The 19,161-nt window shown below is 43.1% G+C and overlaps 1 protein-coding gene across 3 annotated transcripts in view; it reads right to left on the minus strand.

Annotated features, from left to right (window-relative positions):
- Positions 1 to 19,161, minus strand: part of MAML3 (mastermind like transcriptional coactivator 3) — a 399,492-nt gene that overhangs the window by 153,030 nt on the left and 227,301 nt on the right. For 2 of the 3 annotated variants that reach the window (XM_077279214.1, XM_077279213.1), the window contains exon 2: positions 3,457 to 4,953. In XM_077279214.1, the coding sequence (XP_077135329.1) occupies positions 3,457 to 4,953 (1,497 nt within the window). Of the gene's footprint in view, positions 1 to 3,456; positions 4,954 to 7,233; positions 7,337 to 19,161 lie in introns of those variants that run through there. The other variant, XM_077279215.1, reaches the window with a different exon arrangement.

Raw genomic sequence — 19,161 nt, forward strand, 5'->3', positions numbered from 1 at the left:
ATACAATATAATGCACCCCCATGGTCCTCCATACAATATAATGCATCCCTATGGTCCTCCGTACAATATAATGCATCCCCCATGGTCCTCCATATAATATAATGCACCCCTCATGGTCCTCCATACAGTATAATGCACCCCTATACTATATAATGCACCCCCATGGTCCTCCATACTACATAATGCACCCCCCATTGTCCTCCATACTATGTAATGCACCCTCCATGGTCCTCCATACTATAAAATGCACCCCCATGGTCTTCTATAGTATAAAATGCACCCCCCATGGTCCTCCATACAATTTAATGCACCCCCATCGTCCTCCATACAATATAATGCACCGCTATGGTCCTCCATACAATATAATGCACCCCCCATGGTCCTCTATACAATATAGTGCACTCCCCATGGTCCTCCATACTACATAATGCACCCGCCATTGCCCTCCATACTATATAATGCACCCTCCATGGTCCTCCATACTATAAAATGCACCCCCCATGGTCTTCCATAGTATAAAATGCACCCCTCATGGTCCTCCATACAATTTAATGCACCCCCATGGTCCTCCATACAATATAATGCACCCCTATGGTCCTCCATACAATATAATGCACCCCCATGGTCCTCCATACTATATAATGCACCCCCATGGTCCTCCATACTATATAATGCACCCCCCATGGTCCGCTATACAATATAGTGCACACCCCATGCTGACGCACCCTCCTCCATCATCATTGCGCACACTGATGGGTGGAGGGGCGGCCCGCTGCGGGTGCTGACAGGCGGGAGGGGGCAGGTGTGGGCGTTGACAGGCAGAGGGGGGCCCGAAGCAGGCGCTGATGTACAGAGGGAGCCCGATGCAGGCTCAGACAGATGGAGGGGGGCCAAGTGAGGGCGCTGACAAAGGGCACCCCCGGCTCCCCTATCAGTCGCATGGTCTGCCGCCATTGGTGGTACGCCACTGCATCAATCTGATTTTCATGACAATGATCAGTTCATCGTTGGTGGGCAAAAGGTCAAATGACTGTATACAGACATACTATGAAAGAGCTAAGAAGAGCTAAAAGTAGATCATCAACCCACCACTGGCCATTACCTCCCCTTAACATGACTAATTCAGAAATATATACATATATATTGGTACATATTTCTAAATTAAAACCTGGTGCCAATATAAAAGTTACTAATTTTGTTTTACAATAAAAATCATGATAAATTAAAAAAATATTGGCAAAGCTAAAGAAAATAAAAACACGTAACACAAAAACTTGATTTAACCAACAGGTCATTTTTTGATTACACATTCCCATTTAAAGGCTGCAGCCATCATGTGACACCCTCTGACAGAAACAGATGCAGGCAGTCTATTGGGAGACACCGCTGCAAGAGAGGAAGAGCGACACTTCTCAGGGAGGTGAGTACAGTTTTTTTACACCATCTAGTGGAAAACCCCTTTAAGAAATAACAGAAGACAGTGCGCTGGATTCTCCCTCATCATGCAATATCTGCACCTGTGGCCAACAATCCCACACCATCAATACACCCGGGATATGTGGAACTCAAGTGAAAGAGGTGATCTGAAAATACATTTTTGTCTTTAGTGTGAACACTTATTGCGATGTCAATAGGAACCCACAGGTTGTTGACGTCAGCCTTCAGCTGAGATGATTTTATTGTTCCGCTGCCACAAGTACCAATTTACATTAATGATTCCTTGTTAGATCTTCTGGATGCACTTTGAAAAACAGCCAACCCTAGAACTGTAAGACTGGAGTATTATTCCTAACAAATAACGACTGTAGTCCACACACAATCCTGAGGTCTGCAGCTGCCTGCATGGATTCACTTATGGCCATTTATACATAGTACGGACCCACCTCTGTCTCTACTATCATAGTAAGAAATGAAAGAATTGTTGTCTTCACGTCATTGGGGAAGGGTATGAGAAGCCATGACTGACTGTCATACAGCCACAGACTTGTCGGCTCTGTGCTCGGCTGGTTGACAGAGAATTGTGACCATCAAGAGCTAACAGGTCGGACAAAAGGCCACCATACTTCATGGACTCAAGTCATCTGAACCTGCCAATAGCAACGTGATCGGCCAACAGTCCTCCCAACTATTCCCTGACAAATAATTTGAGGAAGAGAAGGACACAGCTTATTGGGTTTCTAGAGGCCGATCATTTTGCTGAGACAAGCCACTGGTAGAGTATGGCAACAGAACTCTCATAGCGAACACAAGGGCGAACGACCGAGCTGAGAGGTCCTGTGTATGGGGGAGTCAAGAGAGATAGCGGTCTATTGTGTAGATGGCCTTAAAGCTTCTTTTTTTCTGGGCAACTTAAGGTTAGAGACGTCTGGAGCACTCATGGCTGTGCTTATAACAGAGGTACAGCACCCGTTTACTACATACAAGGATGCCGAGGTACAGGGGGCCTCAGTCACCGCTTCTTACTATCAATATTCTATAAGAAAGTCCTTGTACCTGGCAAATGTGAGTAGAGCAAGACTGGGTTGTTTGTTGTGGTCATGAAGTTCACTTTGGATGGTGGTAGAAAAAAAAAGAATACATGGTTGAAGTCAGGTCGGACATGTATATAAGTATTAGAGGCCACTAATTATTTTTGAGGTCAGTAAATACAGAGCAGCAGGACAAATATGTATCTTTCCTACGGTTTTGTTTCCCCTCAGGTCTAAGCATCGGAGCACACAGTGAAAGTTTTAAAGAAGATAAATTGCTGGCAACCTCAATTGTGACCTAGGGTTACTCGCAATCACTGTCTATCTGATAAAAAACAATATCATGTTCCCTATCTCTCTCCTCTCTCATTATCTTCAAGACTCAGCTACATAGCAGGGAAGAAATAGGATTTCCTACCAGGGACCCAAGCGTACAGGAGGAGCCGTCAGTATTTAGTATTAGATGACTAGGTGCAGACCTGATCAGGATTTTATATTCAGGTGCATGATGCCAATGTCTCTCCAGATGTGCATGAGCTACAAATCAGTATATACTATTCATAGGACCACACCTCGGGAGGCGAAGGCTTCCTGTCCAGAACATACCGCTGCATTCCTTTCCATATATTTATGTGTTTCCTGCAGTCAAAACTCTACATACACTCTCAAAGACTTCATCTGGTATCTTGTGGGACAAATCCACAGACTGAGATCTGCAGGCAACTCCCTTGGCTGTGTTGTCCTGATCATGATTGATTCTGCGCACAAGCCTCCAACCTTCTATTAGATAAAGGGATCAAATAAACTGCCCATAAGTAGGGGGTTATTCTAGATTTGAAAAATTATCTACCATTTGGCTGCAGCCACACACGGGTTGGACATGTCAAACGCTATAACACATTCAATTTAGAAACAATTTACATAGCTTTAAAACACCATAAACACAGTGAGGGCAAGGATGATATGAGATCAGCATTTGTGCTCCTACCTGGCTGTGACCCGGCAGAGATCCATAGGCCATTTGTTGATTTAGAAGTCCTTTCTGCTTCATTATAAGTAGTCGCTTTTGCTCCTCACTCAAATGGCTCATCTGGGGCGGCATTGGTGGTTGCTGCTGCTGTTGCATGTATGGTAGCATGGCATTTTTGTTTTGGTTGGCAATTGGAGGAGTCATTCTCTGATTCATATCCGCACTAAAATGTGACAGTGGTTTAGTATTACCATAATTGAGCATGTTGGGCGTTTTGCTGATAGAGTTGGAATTTAAATTGCTTGTCTGCTGGTTTATCATGTTCATGTGGCTTTGAGGGAGGTAGTTGTTCATTGTAGTTTTCGGGGGATTATTTGCCATTGGAGGTACAATAGAATTTTGGTTGTTGAAAGCTTGGGGATACATCAATGGACTATTTGGCTTTTCAGTACCAAAGGCTCCGCCATACGGGCTAGATGGTGGACCCACAGGTGACCAACTGGAAGGCTGGTTTGTATGTGGCTGCTGCTGTTGTTGGTGCTGCTGCTTTTGTTGTATGATTTTCACTCGTTGCTGTTGTTGAGCTGCCATTTGTTTTAGCTGCTCAGCAGGAGACAAGTCAGCACTTGGGAGGTTAACAGACCCACTTCCAGAACTAGATGTTGGAGTCAAGACATATCCATTGCCAGGTCTTGTTGAGGTTTGACCAGGCGTGTGCGGTGGATTAGGAGTTTGTGGGGATTGGACAATACAACTTGCTGGTGATCCCGCAAGCATTAACGTAGATGGAGCACTGGAGTTTGATGGTATACTGGAAACAGATGATACATTAGAAAAAGAAGGACCAGATGAGGATGGACGAACTTGAGGAGAACCCATAGAGACATGAGGGAATGGAGAGTGGGATGGATCACTCTTTACACTGGCACTTTCTTGAGGAAGGGGTGTTTGGGCAGTGGGTCTGGAAAAATCAAGCTCCTTCTTTTCCTCAAAGTCCTCGTTGAATAAGTCCTGAATGTCATCCTCGGGTACAGTATTAGCAAGCTCATCAATCAGCTCCTGCCATTCTTGATCATTCAAATTTATGTCAGAGAAGAGTTTATTTTGGTTGGAAAGAGAAGTATCAGACGTGTCGATGACTGAAGCATCATCTAGTGGCTCTTGCTTCATTTCCTTATTCAGGATGTTAAAACTGTCCTCTAGTTCATTCGCATTAGAACCATTTACTGCTAGCTTTACATCCGGCTGTCCACCGTTCTTATTTATCTCTTCTAATCCTCCCGAATGTGTTACATTATTTGTCACAGGTAGATGTGGCTTTATATCGAGCTGGTGAAGAGGTGACACAGAAGGCAGTGGTATATTTGACAGATTATTAAGAGTGTCCATGCCTGGCATCTCTTTCCGTCGTCGTTTAGCAGAGGGTGAAAACCTCCCCTCACAGATGCCATTCTGCTGCTCTCCGTTAAGTGGTGAACGAGCACCTTCTAACTTCTTCTGCACAGCTTCTTGAAGCTAAGAAGAGAGGAGAAAATGTAAATGAGTACATGTGAAATAAGACATTCTAATTTGTAAAATAGAGGTGTACATCCTATCATAACGTCAAACTAATTTGTTTCCTTAGGTTTCAACATATTCCCACAGAATAATGATGTGTTTTAACCCAAGACAATTTATTTATTTTCTATTTATCCTGAGAATTTAAGTATGTCAAGTCATGGTGTCTAATTCACACTTTCCAAAGCAAAAAGTACCTCGAAATTAACTACAAGAGTCCAACACTGGATTTGATCCCATGGCAGAAATTGCTGATAAAAAAAAACTCCTTCTAAAAACTTGTCCATTTACTGAGGACCCTGAGGTGTGTATCTTCTACCAACGCAAACAGTGTAGTAGTACAAACAAAACCTGTCCATGACATTTGTCTTTGTTACATCTCTTTAATGTTTGAAGTGTTTTCAAGACACTCCTAAATCAAAGAGTTATCCTGACTTAGACCAGAGTGCCATCACAGGCGGTGCAGCTGATCCACACGGGCATGTACAATCAGCACAACTGACACTGTCTCTTGTCAGGGCCTGTTACACCCAAGCGCTAAGGGACCTAAAGAAGGTGAGGCTTCTTGCTTCCAGCAGATCAAAGACTGCATAGATCCACAGCACTGACATCACGTCCATGTCCCACAGCAGCTGTGGTCTGCACAGGAAGATAAAATGATTTTCACAACTTGCTGTATATGTATCAAAGCTTGTTTTCACATTGAAAAAAAAGAGGAAATGGAAATGGTCACATAAATGTTAAAAAAGCAATGGATAGGACTAGCTTGCTGTGAAAAAGAATGTCTTTCAATAAAGGGAATTTACGAGAGTTTGATATGCCAGTCTTAAACAAAAGCCTGCTTGATCAAGACGCACCAAAATTATTGAGAAGAGTGCGCTGCTTAAGAAATGTGGTGATTCTTGGATTGATAAAGTGTCAAAAACTAAATAAATGGAGTAGTTTTCTATTGAAACTTACACTAGAATGTCCAACAATTTCTGGAAGTTTTGTCTTTTGGCAATTTTAGTTGGAGTAATGCTGGAAAAGTTTAACATTTTTGGACAAAAAGGCTCAAAAATTAGAAACTTTTGTATGCAAGAAAATTGGTGCAAATGGTTTGACAACTCCTCTGCCATTATGTCACCTTCAACCTGCAACCCCTTCCCCCCAAAAAATAAAGCATTATCGTGTGTAGCAACACTGATGATCCCAACTATCTATCTGGCAGAAATTAAAGGTAAATCAAAATCACTTTTAATACCTATTTAGATAATTCTTATCTATCTATCTCATATCTATCTATATATCTAATATTTATCTATCTATTCCATATTTATCTATCTATCTATCTCATAGCTATCTATCTATCTATCTATCTATCTATCTATCTATCTCATATCTATCTAATATCTATCTATCTAATATCCATCTATCTCATATCTATTTCATATCTATCTATCTAATATCTATCTATCTCATATTTATCTCTCTATCTCATATCTATCTCTCTATCTCATATCTATCTATCCCATATCTATGGTATCTATCTCATATCTATCTAATCTATCTATCTATCTATCTATCTATCTATCTATCTATCTCATATCTATCTATCTATCCCATATCTATCTATCTATCTATCTATCTATCTATCTATCTATCTATCTATCTATCTGTGGCACATTTTATTTTATGCTGATAATTAAGTCAATTTAAACAAGTACAGAGAATAAAAACAAAGAGTCTTTGAGAAATGATCTGTGAAACTGTTAAATAAGAGCTTGAAATGAAGCGTTACATTTAGAAATGCAGCAGCCTTTGCATAAACACAAGTGGTACTCGAGGTTTTATGTGCCTGGAGGAGTAGCTCTGCTCTAAACCACCAGCAGCAATTCATTTCTCCAAAGAGATTAAGCCAAGGTGCTGTTGTTATGGTAACAGTCTTTGCCTATCACGATGTCTCTTTGCTGGGCTTCGATAACCTATTCACTGCCAGCACCACCTACAATGCATGAGCACAAGGCGAGCAGGTCTGAGGCAGGTGGAAGAGATGGAAGGGTTGATGCTTCCAGGACCAGCAATCATTTCCTACATTTCCTCTGCACCAGCTAAAGCTTCATGTTAATGCAGCCAATTAAAAGGTGTCCCCAGTAAATAGGTGGCTGCTGTATCACAATTTGCTCCTCTCTAAGCAGTTTGTGCAGAAGAGAAGGGCCCATGAATTCCAGCCGTAGAAGCTGACCTACAGAAGTTTACCTTTATTGGGCTAGGCCTTTAAAGGGGTTTTCCAGGACTATTTTTTTTTTTTACTACGGGCCTAAGAGCTAACAGGCAGGTAGTTGTTGTGCCCAGCACTGATTTCTGACCTCTCCTGCCGGCGATTCAGTTGCTTCCGTTGAAGTCACGTTGACAGAGCAGCAGCTTCTTTTCCGCTCTAGCAATAAGGCATAACAACATCATGCTGATTGACAGCTGGCTCTCCGCTGCCTAACTGCGGGGAGCCAGCAGTCACACCCCACCAACAGAGTGAGGCAGGGAGGAGAAGAGCTGCTCTGATGACATGGAGCAACTGAATCCCTGGCAGGAACGGTCAGTGACCTCTCTGAGCCAATGTCAGGCGGGTAGCTGCCTCTGTTAGTAACTACCTGACTGCTAGTTTTTAGGCCCATAGTAAAAAATGATAACGCCTTTAAGAACTCATTCACACATCTGTGATTTTTCTCGTGTGTAAAAACAGTACCATTGTTTCACCTGTGATTTTTCATGTATGGCAAAGCTTTTCCTAACCATGACAATGTTTATTTATCACTGATGACAGCACACGAACTGCACCCTGATGCCATCCCTGACCTGTTTGTGATTTTCATGGACCCACAGACTTTATTAATCTGTGACTCAATTCAAAAACAGATATTATTGGATGAATTTAATTTTTTTAAAGACATGCGGACGGCAAAAAACACAGACTTGTGGACAGTTCCATAGATTGTAATGGATACGTGTTCTACCCATGAAAATCACAGATAGAATGCGCACATGATTTACGGACGTCTGACTGAGGCCTTATGGTCTTTCCTAATTTTAATTTCATTCTTAACTATTAATTTTCTGCATTTATGCTTTACTGTATGCAGAAAAATATATACTCATAACATACTACCACATTACTTGGTGAATGTAAGCCTGCTGCTTTGGATCAGGTAACCATGCATTTTTTATTAAAATGAGTAAATGAGGATAAACAGGTGTCCCTTGTCTATTAGGCAGGATAACAGACACCATGCTGAATTCTTGCTTCCGTTAGAGCAGATATGGGGGAGAGCTGAGTTGTGCTTAGACGGTTTGAGTAGCCTTGAGGGTATGTGTACACGTCAGGATTTCTTGCAGAAATTTCCTGAAGAAAACCGGAAATTTTCTGCAAGAAATCCGCATTTTTTTTGCGTTTTTTTTCCAGTTTTTTTCGCGGTTTTTTTAGCATTTTGCAAGCGAAATTAGCTTGCAGAATGCTAAAGTTTTCCAAGCAATCTGTAGCATCGCTTGGTAAACTGACAGGTTGGTCACACTTGTCAAACATAGTGTTTGACAAGTGTGACCAACTTTTTACTATAGATGCTGCCTATGCAGCATCTATAGTAAAAGATAGAATGTTTAAAAATAATAAAAAAAAATTTAAAAAATGCTTATACTCACCTGCAGACAGCGGATCTCCTCAGCGGCGTCCGTTCCTATAGATGCTGTGTGTGTGCAGGACCTTCCATGACGTCACGGTCACGTGAGCGGTCACATGACCGGTCTCACGACCAATCACAAGACCGCGACGTCATCGCAGGTCCTTCACCGCACACCAGCTACAGGAACCGAAGCGGCAGCATGCAGCGGTGAGGCGGGAACACTCCGGGGCCATCAGAGGGTGCGTATATGACTATTTTTTATTTTAATTCTTTTTTTTTTTTACCAATTATACGGTGCCCAGTCCGTGGAGGAGAGTCTCCTCTCCTCCACCCTGGGTACCAACCACACATAATCTGCTTACTTCCCGCATGGTGTGCACAGCCCCGTGCGGGAAGTAAGCAGATCAATGCACTCCTAGGTGTGCGGAATCCCCGCAATTCCGCATTTTTAATGAACATGTTACTTTTTTTTCCGCGATGCAATTTTTTTGCAGAAAAAAATGCAACATTTGCACAAAAAATGCGGAATACACTGTAAATAATAGGAGGCATATGTTAGCGTTTTTTTCGCGTTTTTATAGCGAAAAACGTGAAAAAAACGCAAAAAATACTGAACGTGTGCACATGGCCTTAGGGTACCGTTACACAAAACGATTTACCAACGATCACGACCAGCGATACGACCTGGCCATGATCGTTGGTAAGTCGTTGTGTGGTCGCTGGGGAGCTGTCACACAGACAGCTCTCCAGCGACCAACGATGCCGAAGTCCCCGGGTAACCAGGGTAAACATCGGGTTACTAAGCGCAGGGCCGCGCTTAGTAACCCGATGTTTACCCTGGTTACCATCGTAAATGTAAAAAAAAAAAAAAAAACGTACATACTTACATTCTGGTGTCCGTCAGGTCCCTTGCCGTCTGCTTCCCGCACTGACTGAGTTTCGGCCGTAAAGTGAAAGCAGAGCACAGCGGTGACGTCACCACTGTGCTGTGCTTTTACTTTCCAGCCGGCAGTCAGTCAGTGCGGGAAGCAGACGGCTAGGGACCTGACGGACACCAGAATGTGAGTATGTACGTTTGGTTTTTTTTTACATTTACGATGGTAACCAGGGTAAACATCGGGTTACTAAGTGCGGCCCTGCGCTTAGTAACCCGATGTTTACCCTGGTAACAAGCGAACGCATCGCTGGATCGCTGTCACACACTCCGATCCAGCGATGACAGCGGGAGATCCAGCGACGAAATAAAGTTCCAAACGATCTGCTACGACGTACGATTCTCAGCAGGGTCCCTGATCGCTGCTGCGTGTCAGACACAGCGATATCGTATGGATATCGCTGGAACGTCACGGATCGTACCGTCGTAGCGACAAAAGTGCCACTGTGAGACGGTACCCTTAGGCCGGTTTCACACGTCAGTGATTCCGGTACGTGAGGTGACAGTTTCCTCACGTACCGGAGACACTGACACACGTAGACCCATAAAAATCAATGCATCTGTGCAGATGTCATTGATTTTTTGCGGACCGTGTCTCCGTGTGCCAAACACGGAGACATGTCAGTGTTCGTGGGAGCGCACGTTTTACACGGACCCAATAGAGTCAATGGGTCCGCGTAAAACACGGACCTCACACGGACATTCTCCGTCTGGGGTCCGTGTGCGTGCAGGAGACAGCGCTACAGTAAGCGCTGTCCCCCCCACATGGTGCTGAAGCCGGTATTCATATCTTCCCTGTAGCAGCGTTTGCTATAGAGAAAATATGAAGAATAGTGTTAAAAATAAAGATCCATGTGTCCGCCGCCCCCCCACCCCCTGTGCGCCCCCCCCCCCCCCCCCCGCTGGTCAGAAAATACCCGCCTCCCTCGCTCCTTCCTGGTCTGGCCGCGCCTCCTACTGTATGCGGTCACGTGGGGCCGATCATTTACAATCATGAATAGTCTGCTCCGCCCCTATGGGAGGTGGAGCCACATATTCATGACTGTAAATGATCGGCCCCACGTGACCGCATGCAGGAGAAGCCGCGGCCAGACCAGGAAGCAGCGAGGGAGGCGGGTAAGTATTTTCTGACCAGCGGGGGGGCGCACAGGGGGTGGGGGGGCGGCGGACACATAGATCTTTATTTTAAACACTATTCTTCATATTTTCTCTACAGCAAACGTTGCTGCAGGGAAGATATGAATCGCAGCTTCAGCACCATGCAGAGTGGGTACCACACGCTCCGTGTGGTACCCACTCGCCATACGGGCGGCACACGTGTGCCGCACGTATGGCCTCCGTGAGTTCCCAGGCACACGGACACGGATAACTCCGGTACCGATTTATTCCGGTACCGGAATTATCTGGACGTGTGGGACAGCCCTTAGAGATCAGCGGCACTCACCAGAAACTTTTGTTTGCTTTCATCTCCTCTTCTTCTAACACCTGGCACCTCCACTGCTCAACTAGTACCTGGTACTCAATGTACAGAGCCAGACCACCACAGCGCCGTGTAGTGGCCGTTCTCAGGTACTGCAGCCCAGCCCCCACTCACTTCAATGGGATCCAAACTTCAGTTCCTGAGAACATCCGCTACATGCAGTGGATGGATCCGTGGTTTTTCGGTTCGGTATCCTCTGTCCTTCTGGCTGCCATGGCACCAAGTATCAGCTAAGCAGTGGAGGTGCCAGGTGTCAAACCGCCCCCAATCTGACACTGATGGCCTACCCTAACTATAGAACAATCTTGCCTTGGTCCGCCCCTTTGAAGAGTTTGAAACACAGAAAAAAATACCAATGTGAATTATACTTGGCATTATTGTGACTAATGAATGACACCATGCAATGCTTCACCACGAGCCGCGCGATATGTCTTCTATAAGTGTGCGGGTAACACTCCAATTATTATACCGCTAATGTAGATGTAAAAACAGAACTTTTCCGCAGTAACTTCACAAATACAAGATACTTCATTTACACATTGGTTCATTAAGTGCTATGTAATAGACACGTTGTAGAAAAGTATCACAACAAATACTCGTGACAAATAGTTACAATATTTCTTCATAATAACAGATTGTACATTGCTTCCAAGGCTAGCTGCTGAAAGCAAATATCTCTACAGCTTCCATTTAGAAGCAGGTTTAGTCTGCACACCCAGATGGTCCCCGGCAGTGATACAGACACCAAACTTACTTCCAGCTTTCTCATTCACGCACTTTCCACGAGCTATAGCTGGTCTGAGGTGACTCTCTTAAGTGACTACATAAAGGCGTCATGTCGCCTCCTGACAACTCTTTTACTCACTACTTATTCTTCATGTAATAACAACTCTGGAATATCTTTTCTTGTCTCTCTATGCTGTGCGGCTCCTCTGAATAACTATGGCCAGATTATGACCATTTTAATTGCTGAAGAAATATGTTTGTAAACATTCTGACACTAAATGCTCGCTCACCAGCCATGATTCTCTATTCCATTATGGTAATGACACTTAGCTCAAATGCTGATCAGAACTCTGTCATTTTACTTTGAGTGTCATTGTTTTGCATGAGAGACTCGTATCACAGGTGTGGAGAAGACAGAGAATTTAATTACTCCATTGTCTGTGAAATTGGACTGCACTCAGATGACATCCAAGTGCAGTCTGATATTTTACATGCATCTATAGACTTGCATGGGTGTGCGTGATCCGAGATGCAGAGCACCTGGCAGAATGCTGAGACTTTTTACACAGACTAATTCAGCTCATTCCTCAGTGGTTCTCAGCCTGGACGGTCGCATCTTGGCACCATCCCGCTTGAAAACTGTTTATCCCCAGACATGGATTATGGAGTGGGACAGAACGTCGGAGAGGTGAGGGATATGGTTATTTTTTATTTTTGTTTTATTAAAGGAGACCATGGCTTCAGTGGAATGGACGTTAAGTGAGTATAAATAAAAAAGTAAAAGTGTTTTTTTTATTTTGAATAAAAGACTTTATTGTGGCTGTGTGTTACAATTCAACTATAGGATTACTAATGTATAGGCGTCTTATAGATGCCTCTCCTTTAATAAGCTGCAGGCTGCAGGCTTGATGTCACTGGACAATACAAAGGTGACAGCAACCCCACAAATATGAACACCTCTTACCACTGCCACAGGGCAAGTGGAAAGAGCCGGGCAGATCACCCTAATTGGTCCATTTAATAGATGTGCCTTTTTTTGGCTTGCTGGCTGCTATTTTTAGGCTGGGAGGAACAATATCTATGGCACCTTACCAGCCAGAGAATACCAGCCCCCCAGCTGTCTGCTTTAGCTTGGCTGGTTGTCAAAAATTGGGGGGACCCCTCTATTCTTGATAACCAACCTTGCTAAAGCTTACAGCAAAGGGTTGCAGCCTGCATCTGTCAGTTTTGCTTGGCTGGTTATCAAAAATACAGGGCAACCCACATCCTTTTTTTTTTTTTTAATAATTTATTTAGAGCGCAGGCACTGGTTGATGATGGTATTCCCATCAGCCGATACCAGTGACCAGAGGTAAACGTTTACATGCACATGACAGTCTGGCAAACACTGGATGTTTGGGCCCCCTATGCAAGTGAATGGGGTCCGGGTACTGTTCTGATACCCGAGCCAAACTTTTTTTTTAACTCTTCTGCCGAACCCGCCAGACCTGAACATCCAGGGATCCGCCCATCACTAGTATTGATAAAGTCAAAAGTACAATAATATTATATATATATATATATATATATATATATATATATATATATATTATATATATATATATATATAAAATAACGGTATTAAAGGGAGCCATATATGTTTAACTCTGAAATGTTTCAGGGAAAACATAGCTGAATAGCCGCTGGGGACTGAGCCGTACAAGAGCCTAGTCGGAGAGGTGGGTCTCCAGTGGCCAATACACACACAAAGGGAGAGACCTGTCACTCCGGGGCAGTGGGTGTGGAGATGCTGCCAGGGACTCTCCCGTGTGGCTCTGTCCCCAGTGGCTATTAAACTATATATTTTTTTGAACATACATCTGATTCATGCTGCCTGATCAATGGACAGCATGTATCAGATGTCACGTCCCCTTTAATATTACACATGCTAAGGATCACCTCTGTAAGAGTTTTTCTCATACAGGTATATATATATATGTGTATATATATACTGTATATATATAACACAGGCAATTCAGTGTTAGAAGTGGTAGGGCAGTATCCCGAAACACAGTGTCTACAAATTGAGATTCTGGTTTGGCTTTTATCCTAAGTCATATGGCAAGGCTCATTCAAGAGTCAACATTGACTTCTAGGATTGCTACTTCCAATGGGTGGTGCTAGAGTTCCTCTTCCTCTCCAAAGAGACAATTTGCATATTTAATATCCCAGAGGAGCATTGCAAGGCTTAAATGTCTCCTCACCTTGGTATGTCAGGCTTCACATGTCACTCTCTGTGCAACGTTACCCCTTGGATCCCAGTGTTAGGATTCTAATTTTTTTAGGGATATGGTGGCACCTATTCTTCCTTCCTTCCTGGCCAAATACTCTCTGACCTAAGGAACGGTATATATTTGCTCTGGGGCCTAATGGATGGGATGTAGCATGCCATCCATTCTGTGTGGTAAGTTCACACGATGTTTCTTTTTTTCAGGTGAGTATGAACTAAAACCAGCCTGAAAGAAAGCACAGAAAAAGCTAAAAAAAAAAAAAAAATGAACACATGTAGTTCTATGTAAAAACAATTTGCTGGGTATATGTTCATACTTCTAAGTGTCTTTTAACCCCTTAAAGTATCAGAAGTTGCCAAGCAGTTAAAGGAAGTGAGCAGACCATTCTTCAGGTGTTTCTCACTCTTAGGTCATATTCACATGTTCAGTATTTGGTCAGTATTTTACCTCAGTATTTGTAAGCCCATACCAGGAGTGGGTAATAACTGTAGAAGTGGTGACATGCTTCTATTATACTTTTCCTCTGATTGTTTCAATCCTGATTTTGGCTTACAGATACTGAGGTAAAATACTGACCAAATACTGAATGTGTGATCGTGGCCTTAGGCATCCTTTCCACGTCCATATAAAACACGTCCATGAAAAAACTGTATAGGTGTGATCAGTGTTTTCTGTCAGTGTGTATGTTTTTCACCATCAGTGTCTCTTGTATTTTTCAAAGATGGATAATGAAATAAATAAATTACAGAGTTTCTCCTATACTTTGCAATGTTATAAATGTACAGCACATGGATGGTACACTGATGCGATCTGGGTGCTGTACTTGTTTTTCACAGACCCATAGAATTGTATTGGCCCTTGTCATCCGATGGAAAAAAGGACATATGCACAGCACCATAGGTTATAATGGGCAAGTGTGGGATCAGATAGTCAGAATCACCCTGGTGGGGGTTCGACTCCCTGCACTACAAGGATCAGATGATTGAAGGGGTTACTGCAAGTCTGACTTGCACAGATCCATCAATATTAAAGCCATGGATTCCTTGCTGAATGGTTTCTAGTACAGAGGGATAATTTTATGGCATTCAGTCCTTAAGTAGAGAACTAAGAATTTTGTGCTGTGCCACGCACTGACCTCTCAGGACCTGCGCTTGGCATAACATGCGATATTAGTTCTGCCTAAAGTGTTCATTTTCAATGTCCTTGATGTAGACAAGTGAGCAATTGTGTGAGGTTAGCTCGTATAATTTAGCCATTGATAGCTGACCCTGATAGGCCTATTATCCCGTTTAACCAGGGAAAAATCTCTTTGCTCTCACAACAGAGGCAACATCCACTGTGCACAGAAAGAGTCACTGATATCACACAGTAAACTCGCTTTTTACCTCGAGAGTGTCATCCTCATACAACAGGAGGTATCGAACATTGCTTTTACTAAGCCCTTGAGATCATGCTCCCAAGTGGGAAAACACAGCCTTTTTTTTCTATTGCAGTTTCCTGCACCAAAATATGCCAGAGGAATCTGCTCAGAATATTTCGTTTTTACAGTACTTTAGATTTTTTGTGCATAAATGCAATGGCTTTATTTACTTATGCCTATAAATGTGGCACCATTAATTCCATTTACAGACATCATCATCGCTGTCCCCATTGCGGCTCACAATCTAAATTCCCTATCTGAATGTCTTTGGAATGTGGGAGGAAACCAGAAGAAACCCATATAAGCACGGGGAGAACATACAAACTGCTTGTAAATGTTGTCCTGGTGGGATTTGAACCCAGGAACCCAGTGCTGCAAAGCGACAGTAATAACCACTGGGTCACTGTGCTGCCAACGGCTTTCTTTGCATTTTTTCTGAAAAAATACACATTTTGACAGCATCTATAAATGTACAGTGGACAGGAGTTTTCACGATATCACAGCCACTTTGCTTTAAGTGTTAAACACAGTTCTTTTTCTGCATAAAAAACCCTTGTATTAAAACAGCAACAGACCCAAGAGTTTTCTGACTCTTCAAAGATTTGACCAGTAAGGAGAGAGACAGACTGCCGTATTTCTCCTGCGAGAATCGCATGGTAAACCTTGTACTGGCTGTCGGCTCTCTTGACCGCTGCATAGTAATCCATCACGCTGTCTTGCTCAGGTCAGGAGAGTGGCCAGGCCAATGCGTGCCGTGAGATGAGAACCTTGCACGAGTTATACGGCAGTCAGTCTCTGCCCTTAGGGGGATGATTGCATAAAATAATGAAAGACACATTACTTACCTGATAAATCTGTCATTGTTCCAGCACAGCGACGTTGGTGTTCCTTGCCACTCGTTGGCTGTTACAGCCGCTATTGAATACAGCATATTGGGACATGCAGACTACGACATGGGCAGAGGTGTCAAACTGCATTCCTTGAGGGCCGCCAACAGGTCATGTTTTCAGGATTTCCTTAGCATTCCACAAGGTGCTGGAATCATTCTGTGCAGGTGATTAAATTATCACCTGTGCAATACAAGGAAATCCTGAAACCATGACCAGTTGGCGGCCCTCGAGGAATGCAGTTTGACACCTCTGGACATGGGACCATACCCTATCGGTACACTCGTATGCACTATTAGTGGCTTCCAGTATGCTAAAATTGAGAACACATGGTGCTTTGTGCACATGTATAAGCTGTGACTATGCACCTTTGTGATCTTCTTTACAGCAGGTTTCCTCTGGTTGTTTCCTAATTCCAACCACAGCTATAAAATAAGAAGTTCTCTCTCCGTGCTCATCACCGATTTCACACTCAGACACTGGTCAGATGACTGTCTGATGGCTGGTGGCAGCACCAACAACTCTGGTCTTCTACATACGCTTTTTAACTCTTACAGAACATTTATTCTCCATCACTAAGACTCTTTGTCTTTAGATCTTACATTAAGGGGTCTTCCTGATTTTTCATTACCTTCATGAGGTTTCAAATGTGGCAAATTTATTAAGAGGCACCGGATTAAACTGTGCTACATTGTGGCTCTTAATAAATTTGGTGCACTTTACTCCAGTGGTGCAAGTCTATGGAGACATGATCGTGATTTCTGGGGCAATAGGCCAAATCCTCAATATATCAAGACCCAGAATTTATCAAAGTTAAGTATTCTGTGGCCTCAAAACATACATGGTTTCCTAAGCATTTGGCCCTAGTATATGTTGAGTGCATGTATATATCAGAGATTGGGGAATTCGGCTGAAACTTCAAGAACAGCTGGGACTGATGTAACTGAATAATATGTGCAATACACAGCTGTGTAATATGTCAGCACCTCATAATATACAAGCTAATAATAATCCAGCCGCTTGGGCCGAGCTGTGGTGACAGCTTTATCAGATAGCCTTCTCTGAACTGGACAATGATACGTCCCACTCAGGCCGTCTGCACAAAACTGCGCTGCAAAACTATTGGCTCCCGACACGACCAATCATTCACCAGCTTCCGTTTTCTGAAGCACCTCTTCATTTCGAGATTACTACTTAAAGATTAACATCGTTTTAATTCTCAACCATAAATCAACATTACACATGTAAATAAAAAACAATGGAACGTGTCAGCGAAATCTGCTTCTCCTCCTGGACTGATCTTTTAGTCTCCAAATTCTTGATTCACCGGTAAATTCTGTCTTTAGTGACTACAGATGTTCACATTACTGAGATAGAAGATGTCAGTTGGAGCTCATAACATTCTATGGAGAATTACAACTGACGTTTTTAGAGAACTGTGTCTGTCTCCTCCTCCTCCTCCTCTCCATAGAATTGTAAAAGCTCCAACTGCCATCTACTATCTCAGTAATGGGAAATCTGTCTTCACTGACCACAGATTTCACACCTAAACTCAGAGTGAAAGATTAATCCAATAGGTTAAAGAAGCAAATGTATCCGAAATGTTAAACAGTTGCTTATTTTCATGTGTTCTGTTGATTTATAACTCCTTAAATGTATATATAGGTAAATAAAAAATGCATCTTCGGAAGGTGAAGGACGTAAGGTGACTATTGCTAAGCTGCTTTGCCTTTTCTGTATGTTTGTGCTCTCTCTTGTTCAGAAATAGGGTTATCAGGTACTTTATTATCTTTATGGGGCTAAGCACTAATTGGGTGGTAGTTGTCTGTTCTGCCATGTGCCAATCTCTCGCGTCACAGACCACTCCTGCTGGTGATTCTTCTGCTTCTTATGACATCACATCAGCAGAGCTTTTCCTTCTCTTCTGCTCTGAACTGTTGACAGTGCGGCACTACTGACGTCATGCTGATTGACAGCTGGTTCTCTGCTGCCTGACTCCGCACAGTTGATCCTGGTCTAATCCCCGCAAGTTAATGGATATGGGAATATTGATGTATATTCAGATACATTGATTGTGTTGTGATTGAGCTATGTGGTTGAAAACAGTGCAGTGAAAAAAGCCTGTGGTTTTACGTCTGATTGTCACGGTTTTGCAGAAAGCAAAGGTGAAGATTATTGAAATCGATAGTAGCAATTAGTGGTAGAAGCAGGTGAGTATCTTCTGCCATTCAGCTCTTGGAGGCACAGGAGAACCTCAGAACCTCTGCTGCAGGAGGACTTGGTGACCATGCGCGGCACTGATGAGAACCCTACTTTTTCCATGAATTGCTGCAGTATGGCAATTCAGGTTTTGGTTCTGCGGCTCACTGAATTCTTGAACTTTACCTCTACAAGCTGCACAACCAAGTACAATTTTAAAAACTTGTGTCAACTCACAGTGAAATTATGTAATGTTTTGGCTGTAAGTTTTTTTTCCCCTCACTCTAAAAACAACGCTATGTGTACAGGCGCCCTACAGTGTAAACCCAACACTCGCAGCTTGTCTTTGTATCCAGCCTAGGAAATCCTGTGAGCAGCTTAAATCTCTCTCCTGTCCTTGGGGGTTTCGTTAAAATGTATCAGTCTAGGTGAAAAGTGTCATCCCATAGAATGTAAGTCGGCAAGGACAGGGTCCTCTCCCCTCTGTACCAGTCTGTCACTGTAAACCTGTTTACTGTAAATGATATCTATAACTCTGTATGTAACCCCTTTCTCATGTACAGCACCATGGAATTAATGGTGCTATATAAAGAACTA

The sequence above is a fragment of the Ranitomeya variabilis genome, chromosome 1 (assembly GCF_051348905.1).
Source record: "Ranitomeya variabilis isolate aRanVar5 chromosome 1, aRanVar5.hap1, whole genome shotgun sequence".
Taxonomy (NCBI): domain Eukaryota; kingdom Metazoa; phylum Chordata; class Amphibia; order Anura; family Dendrobatidae; genus Ranitomeya; species Ranitomeya variabilis.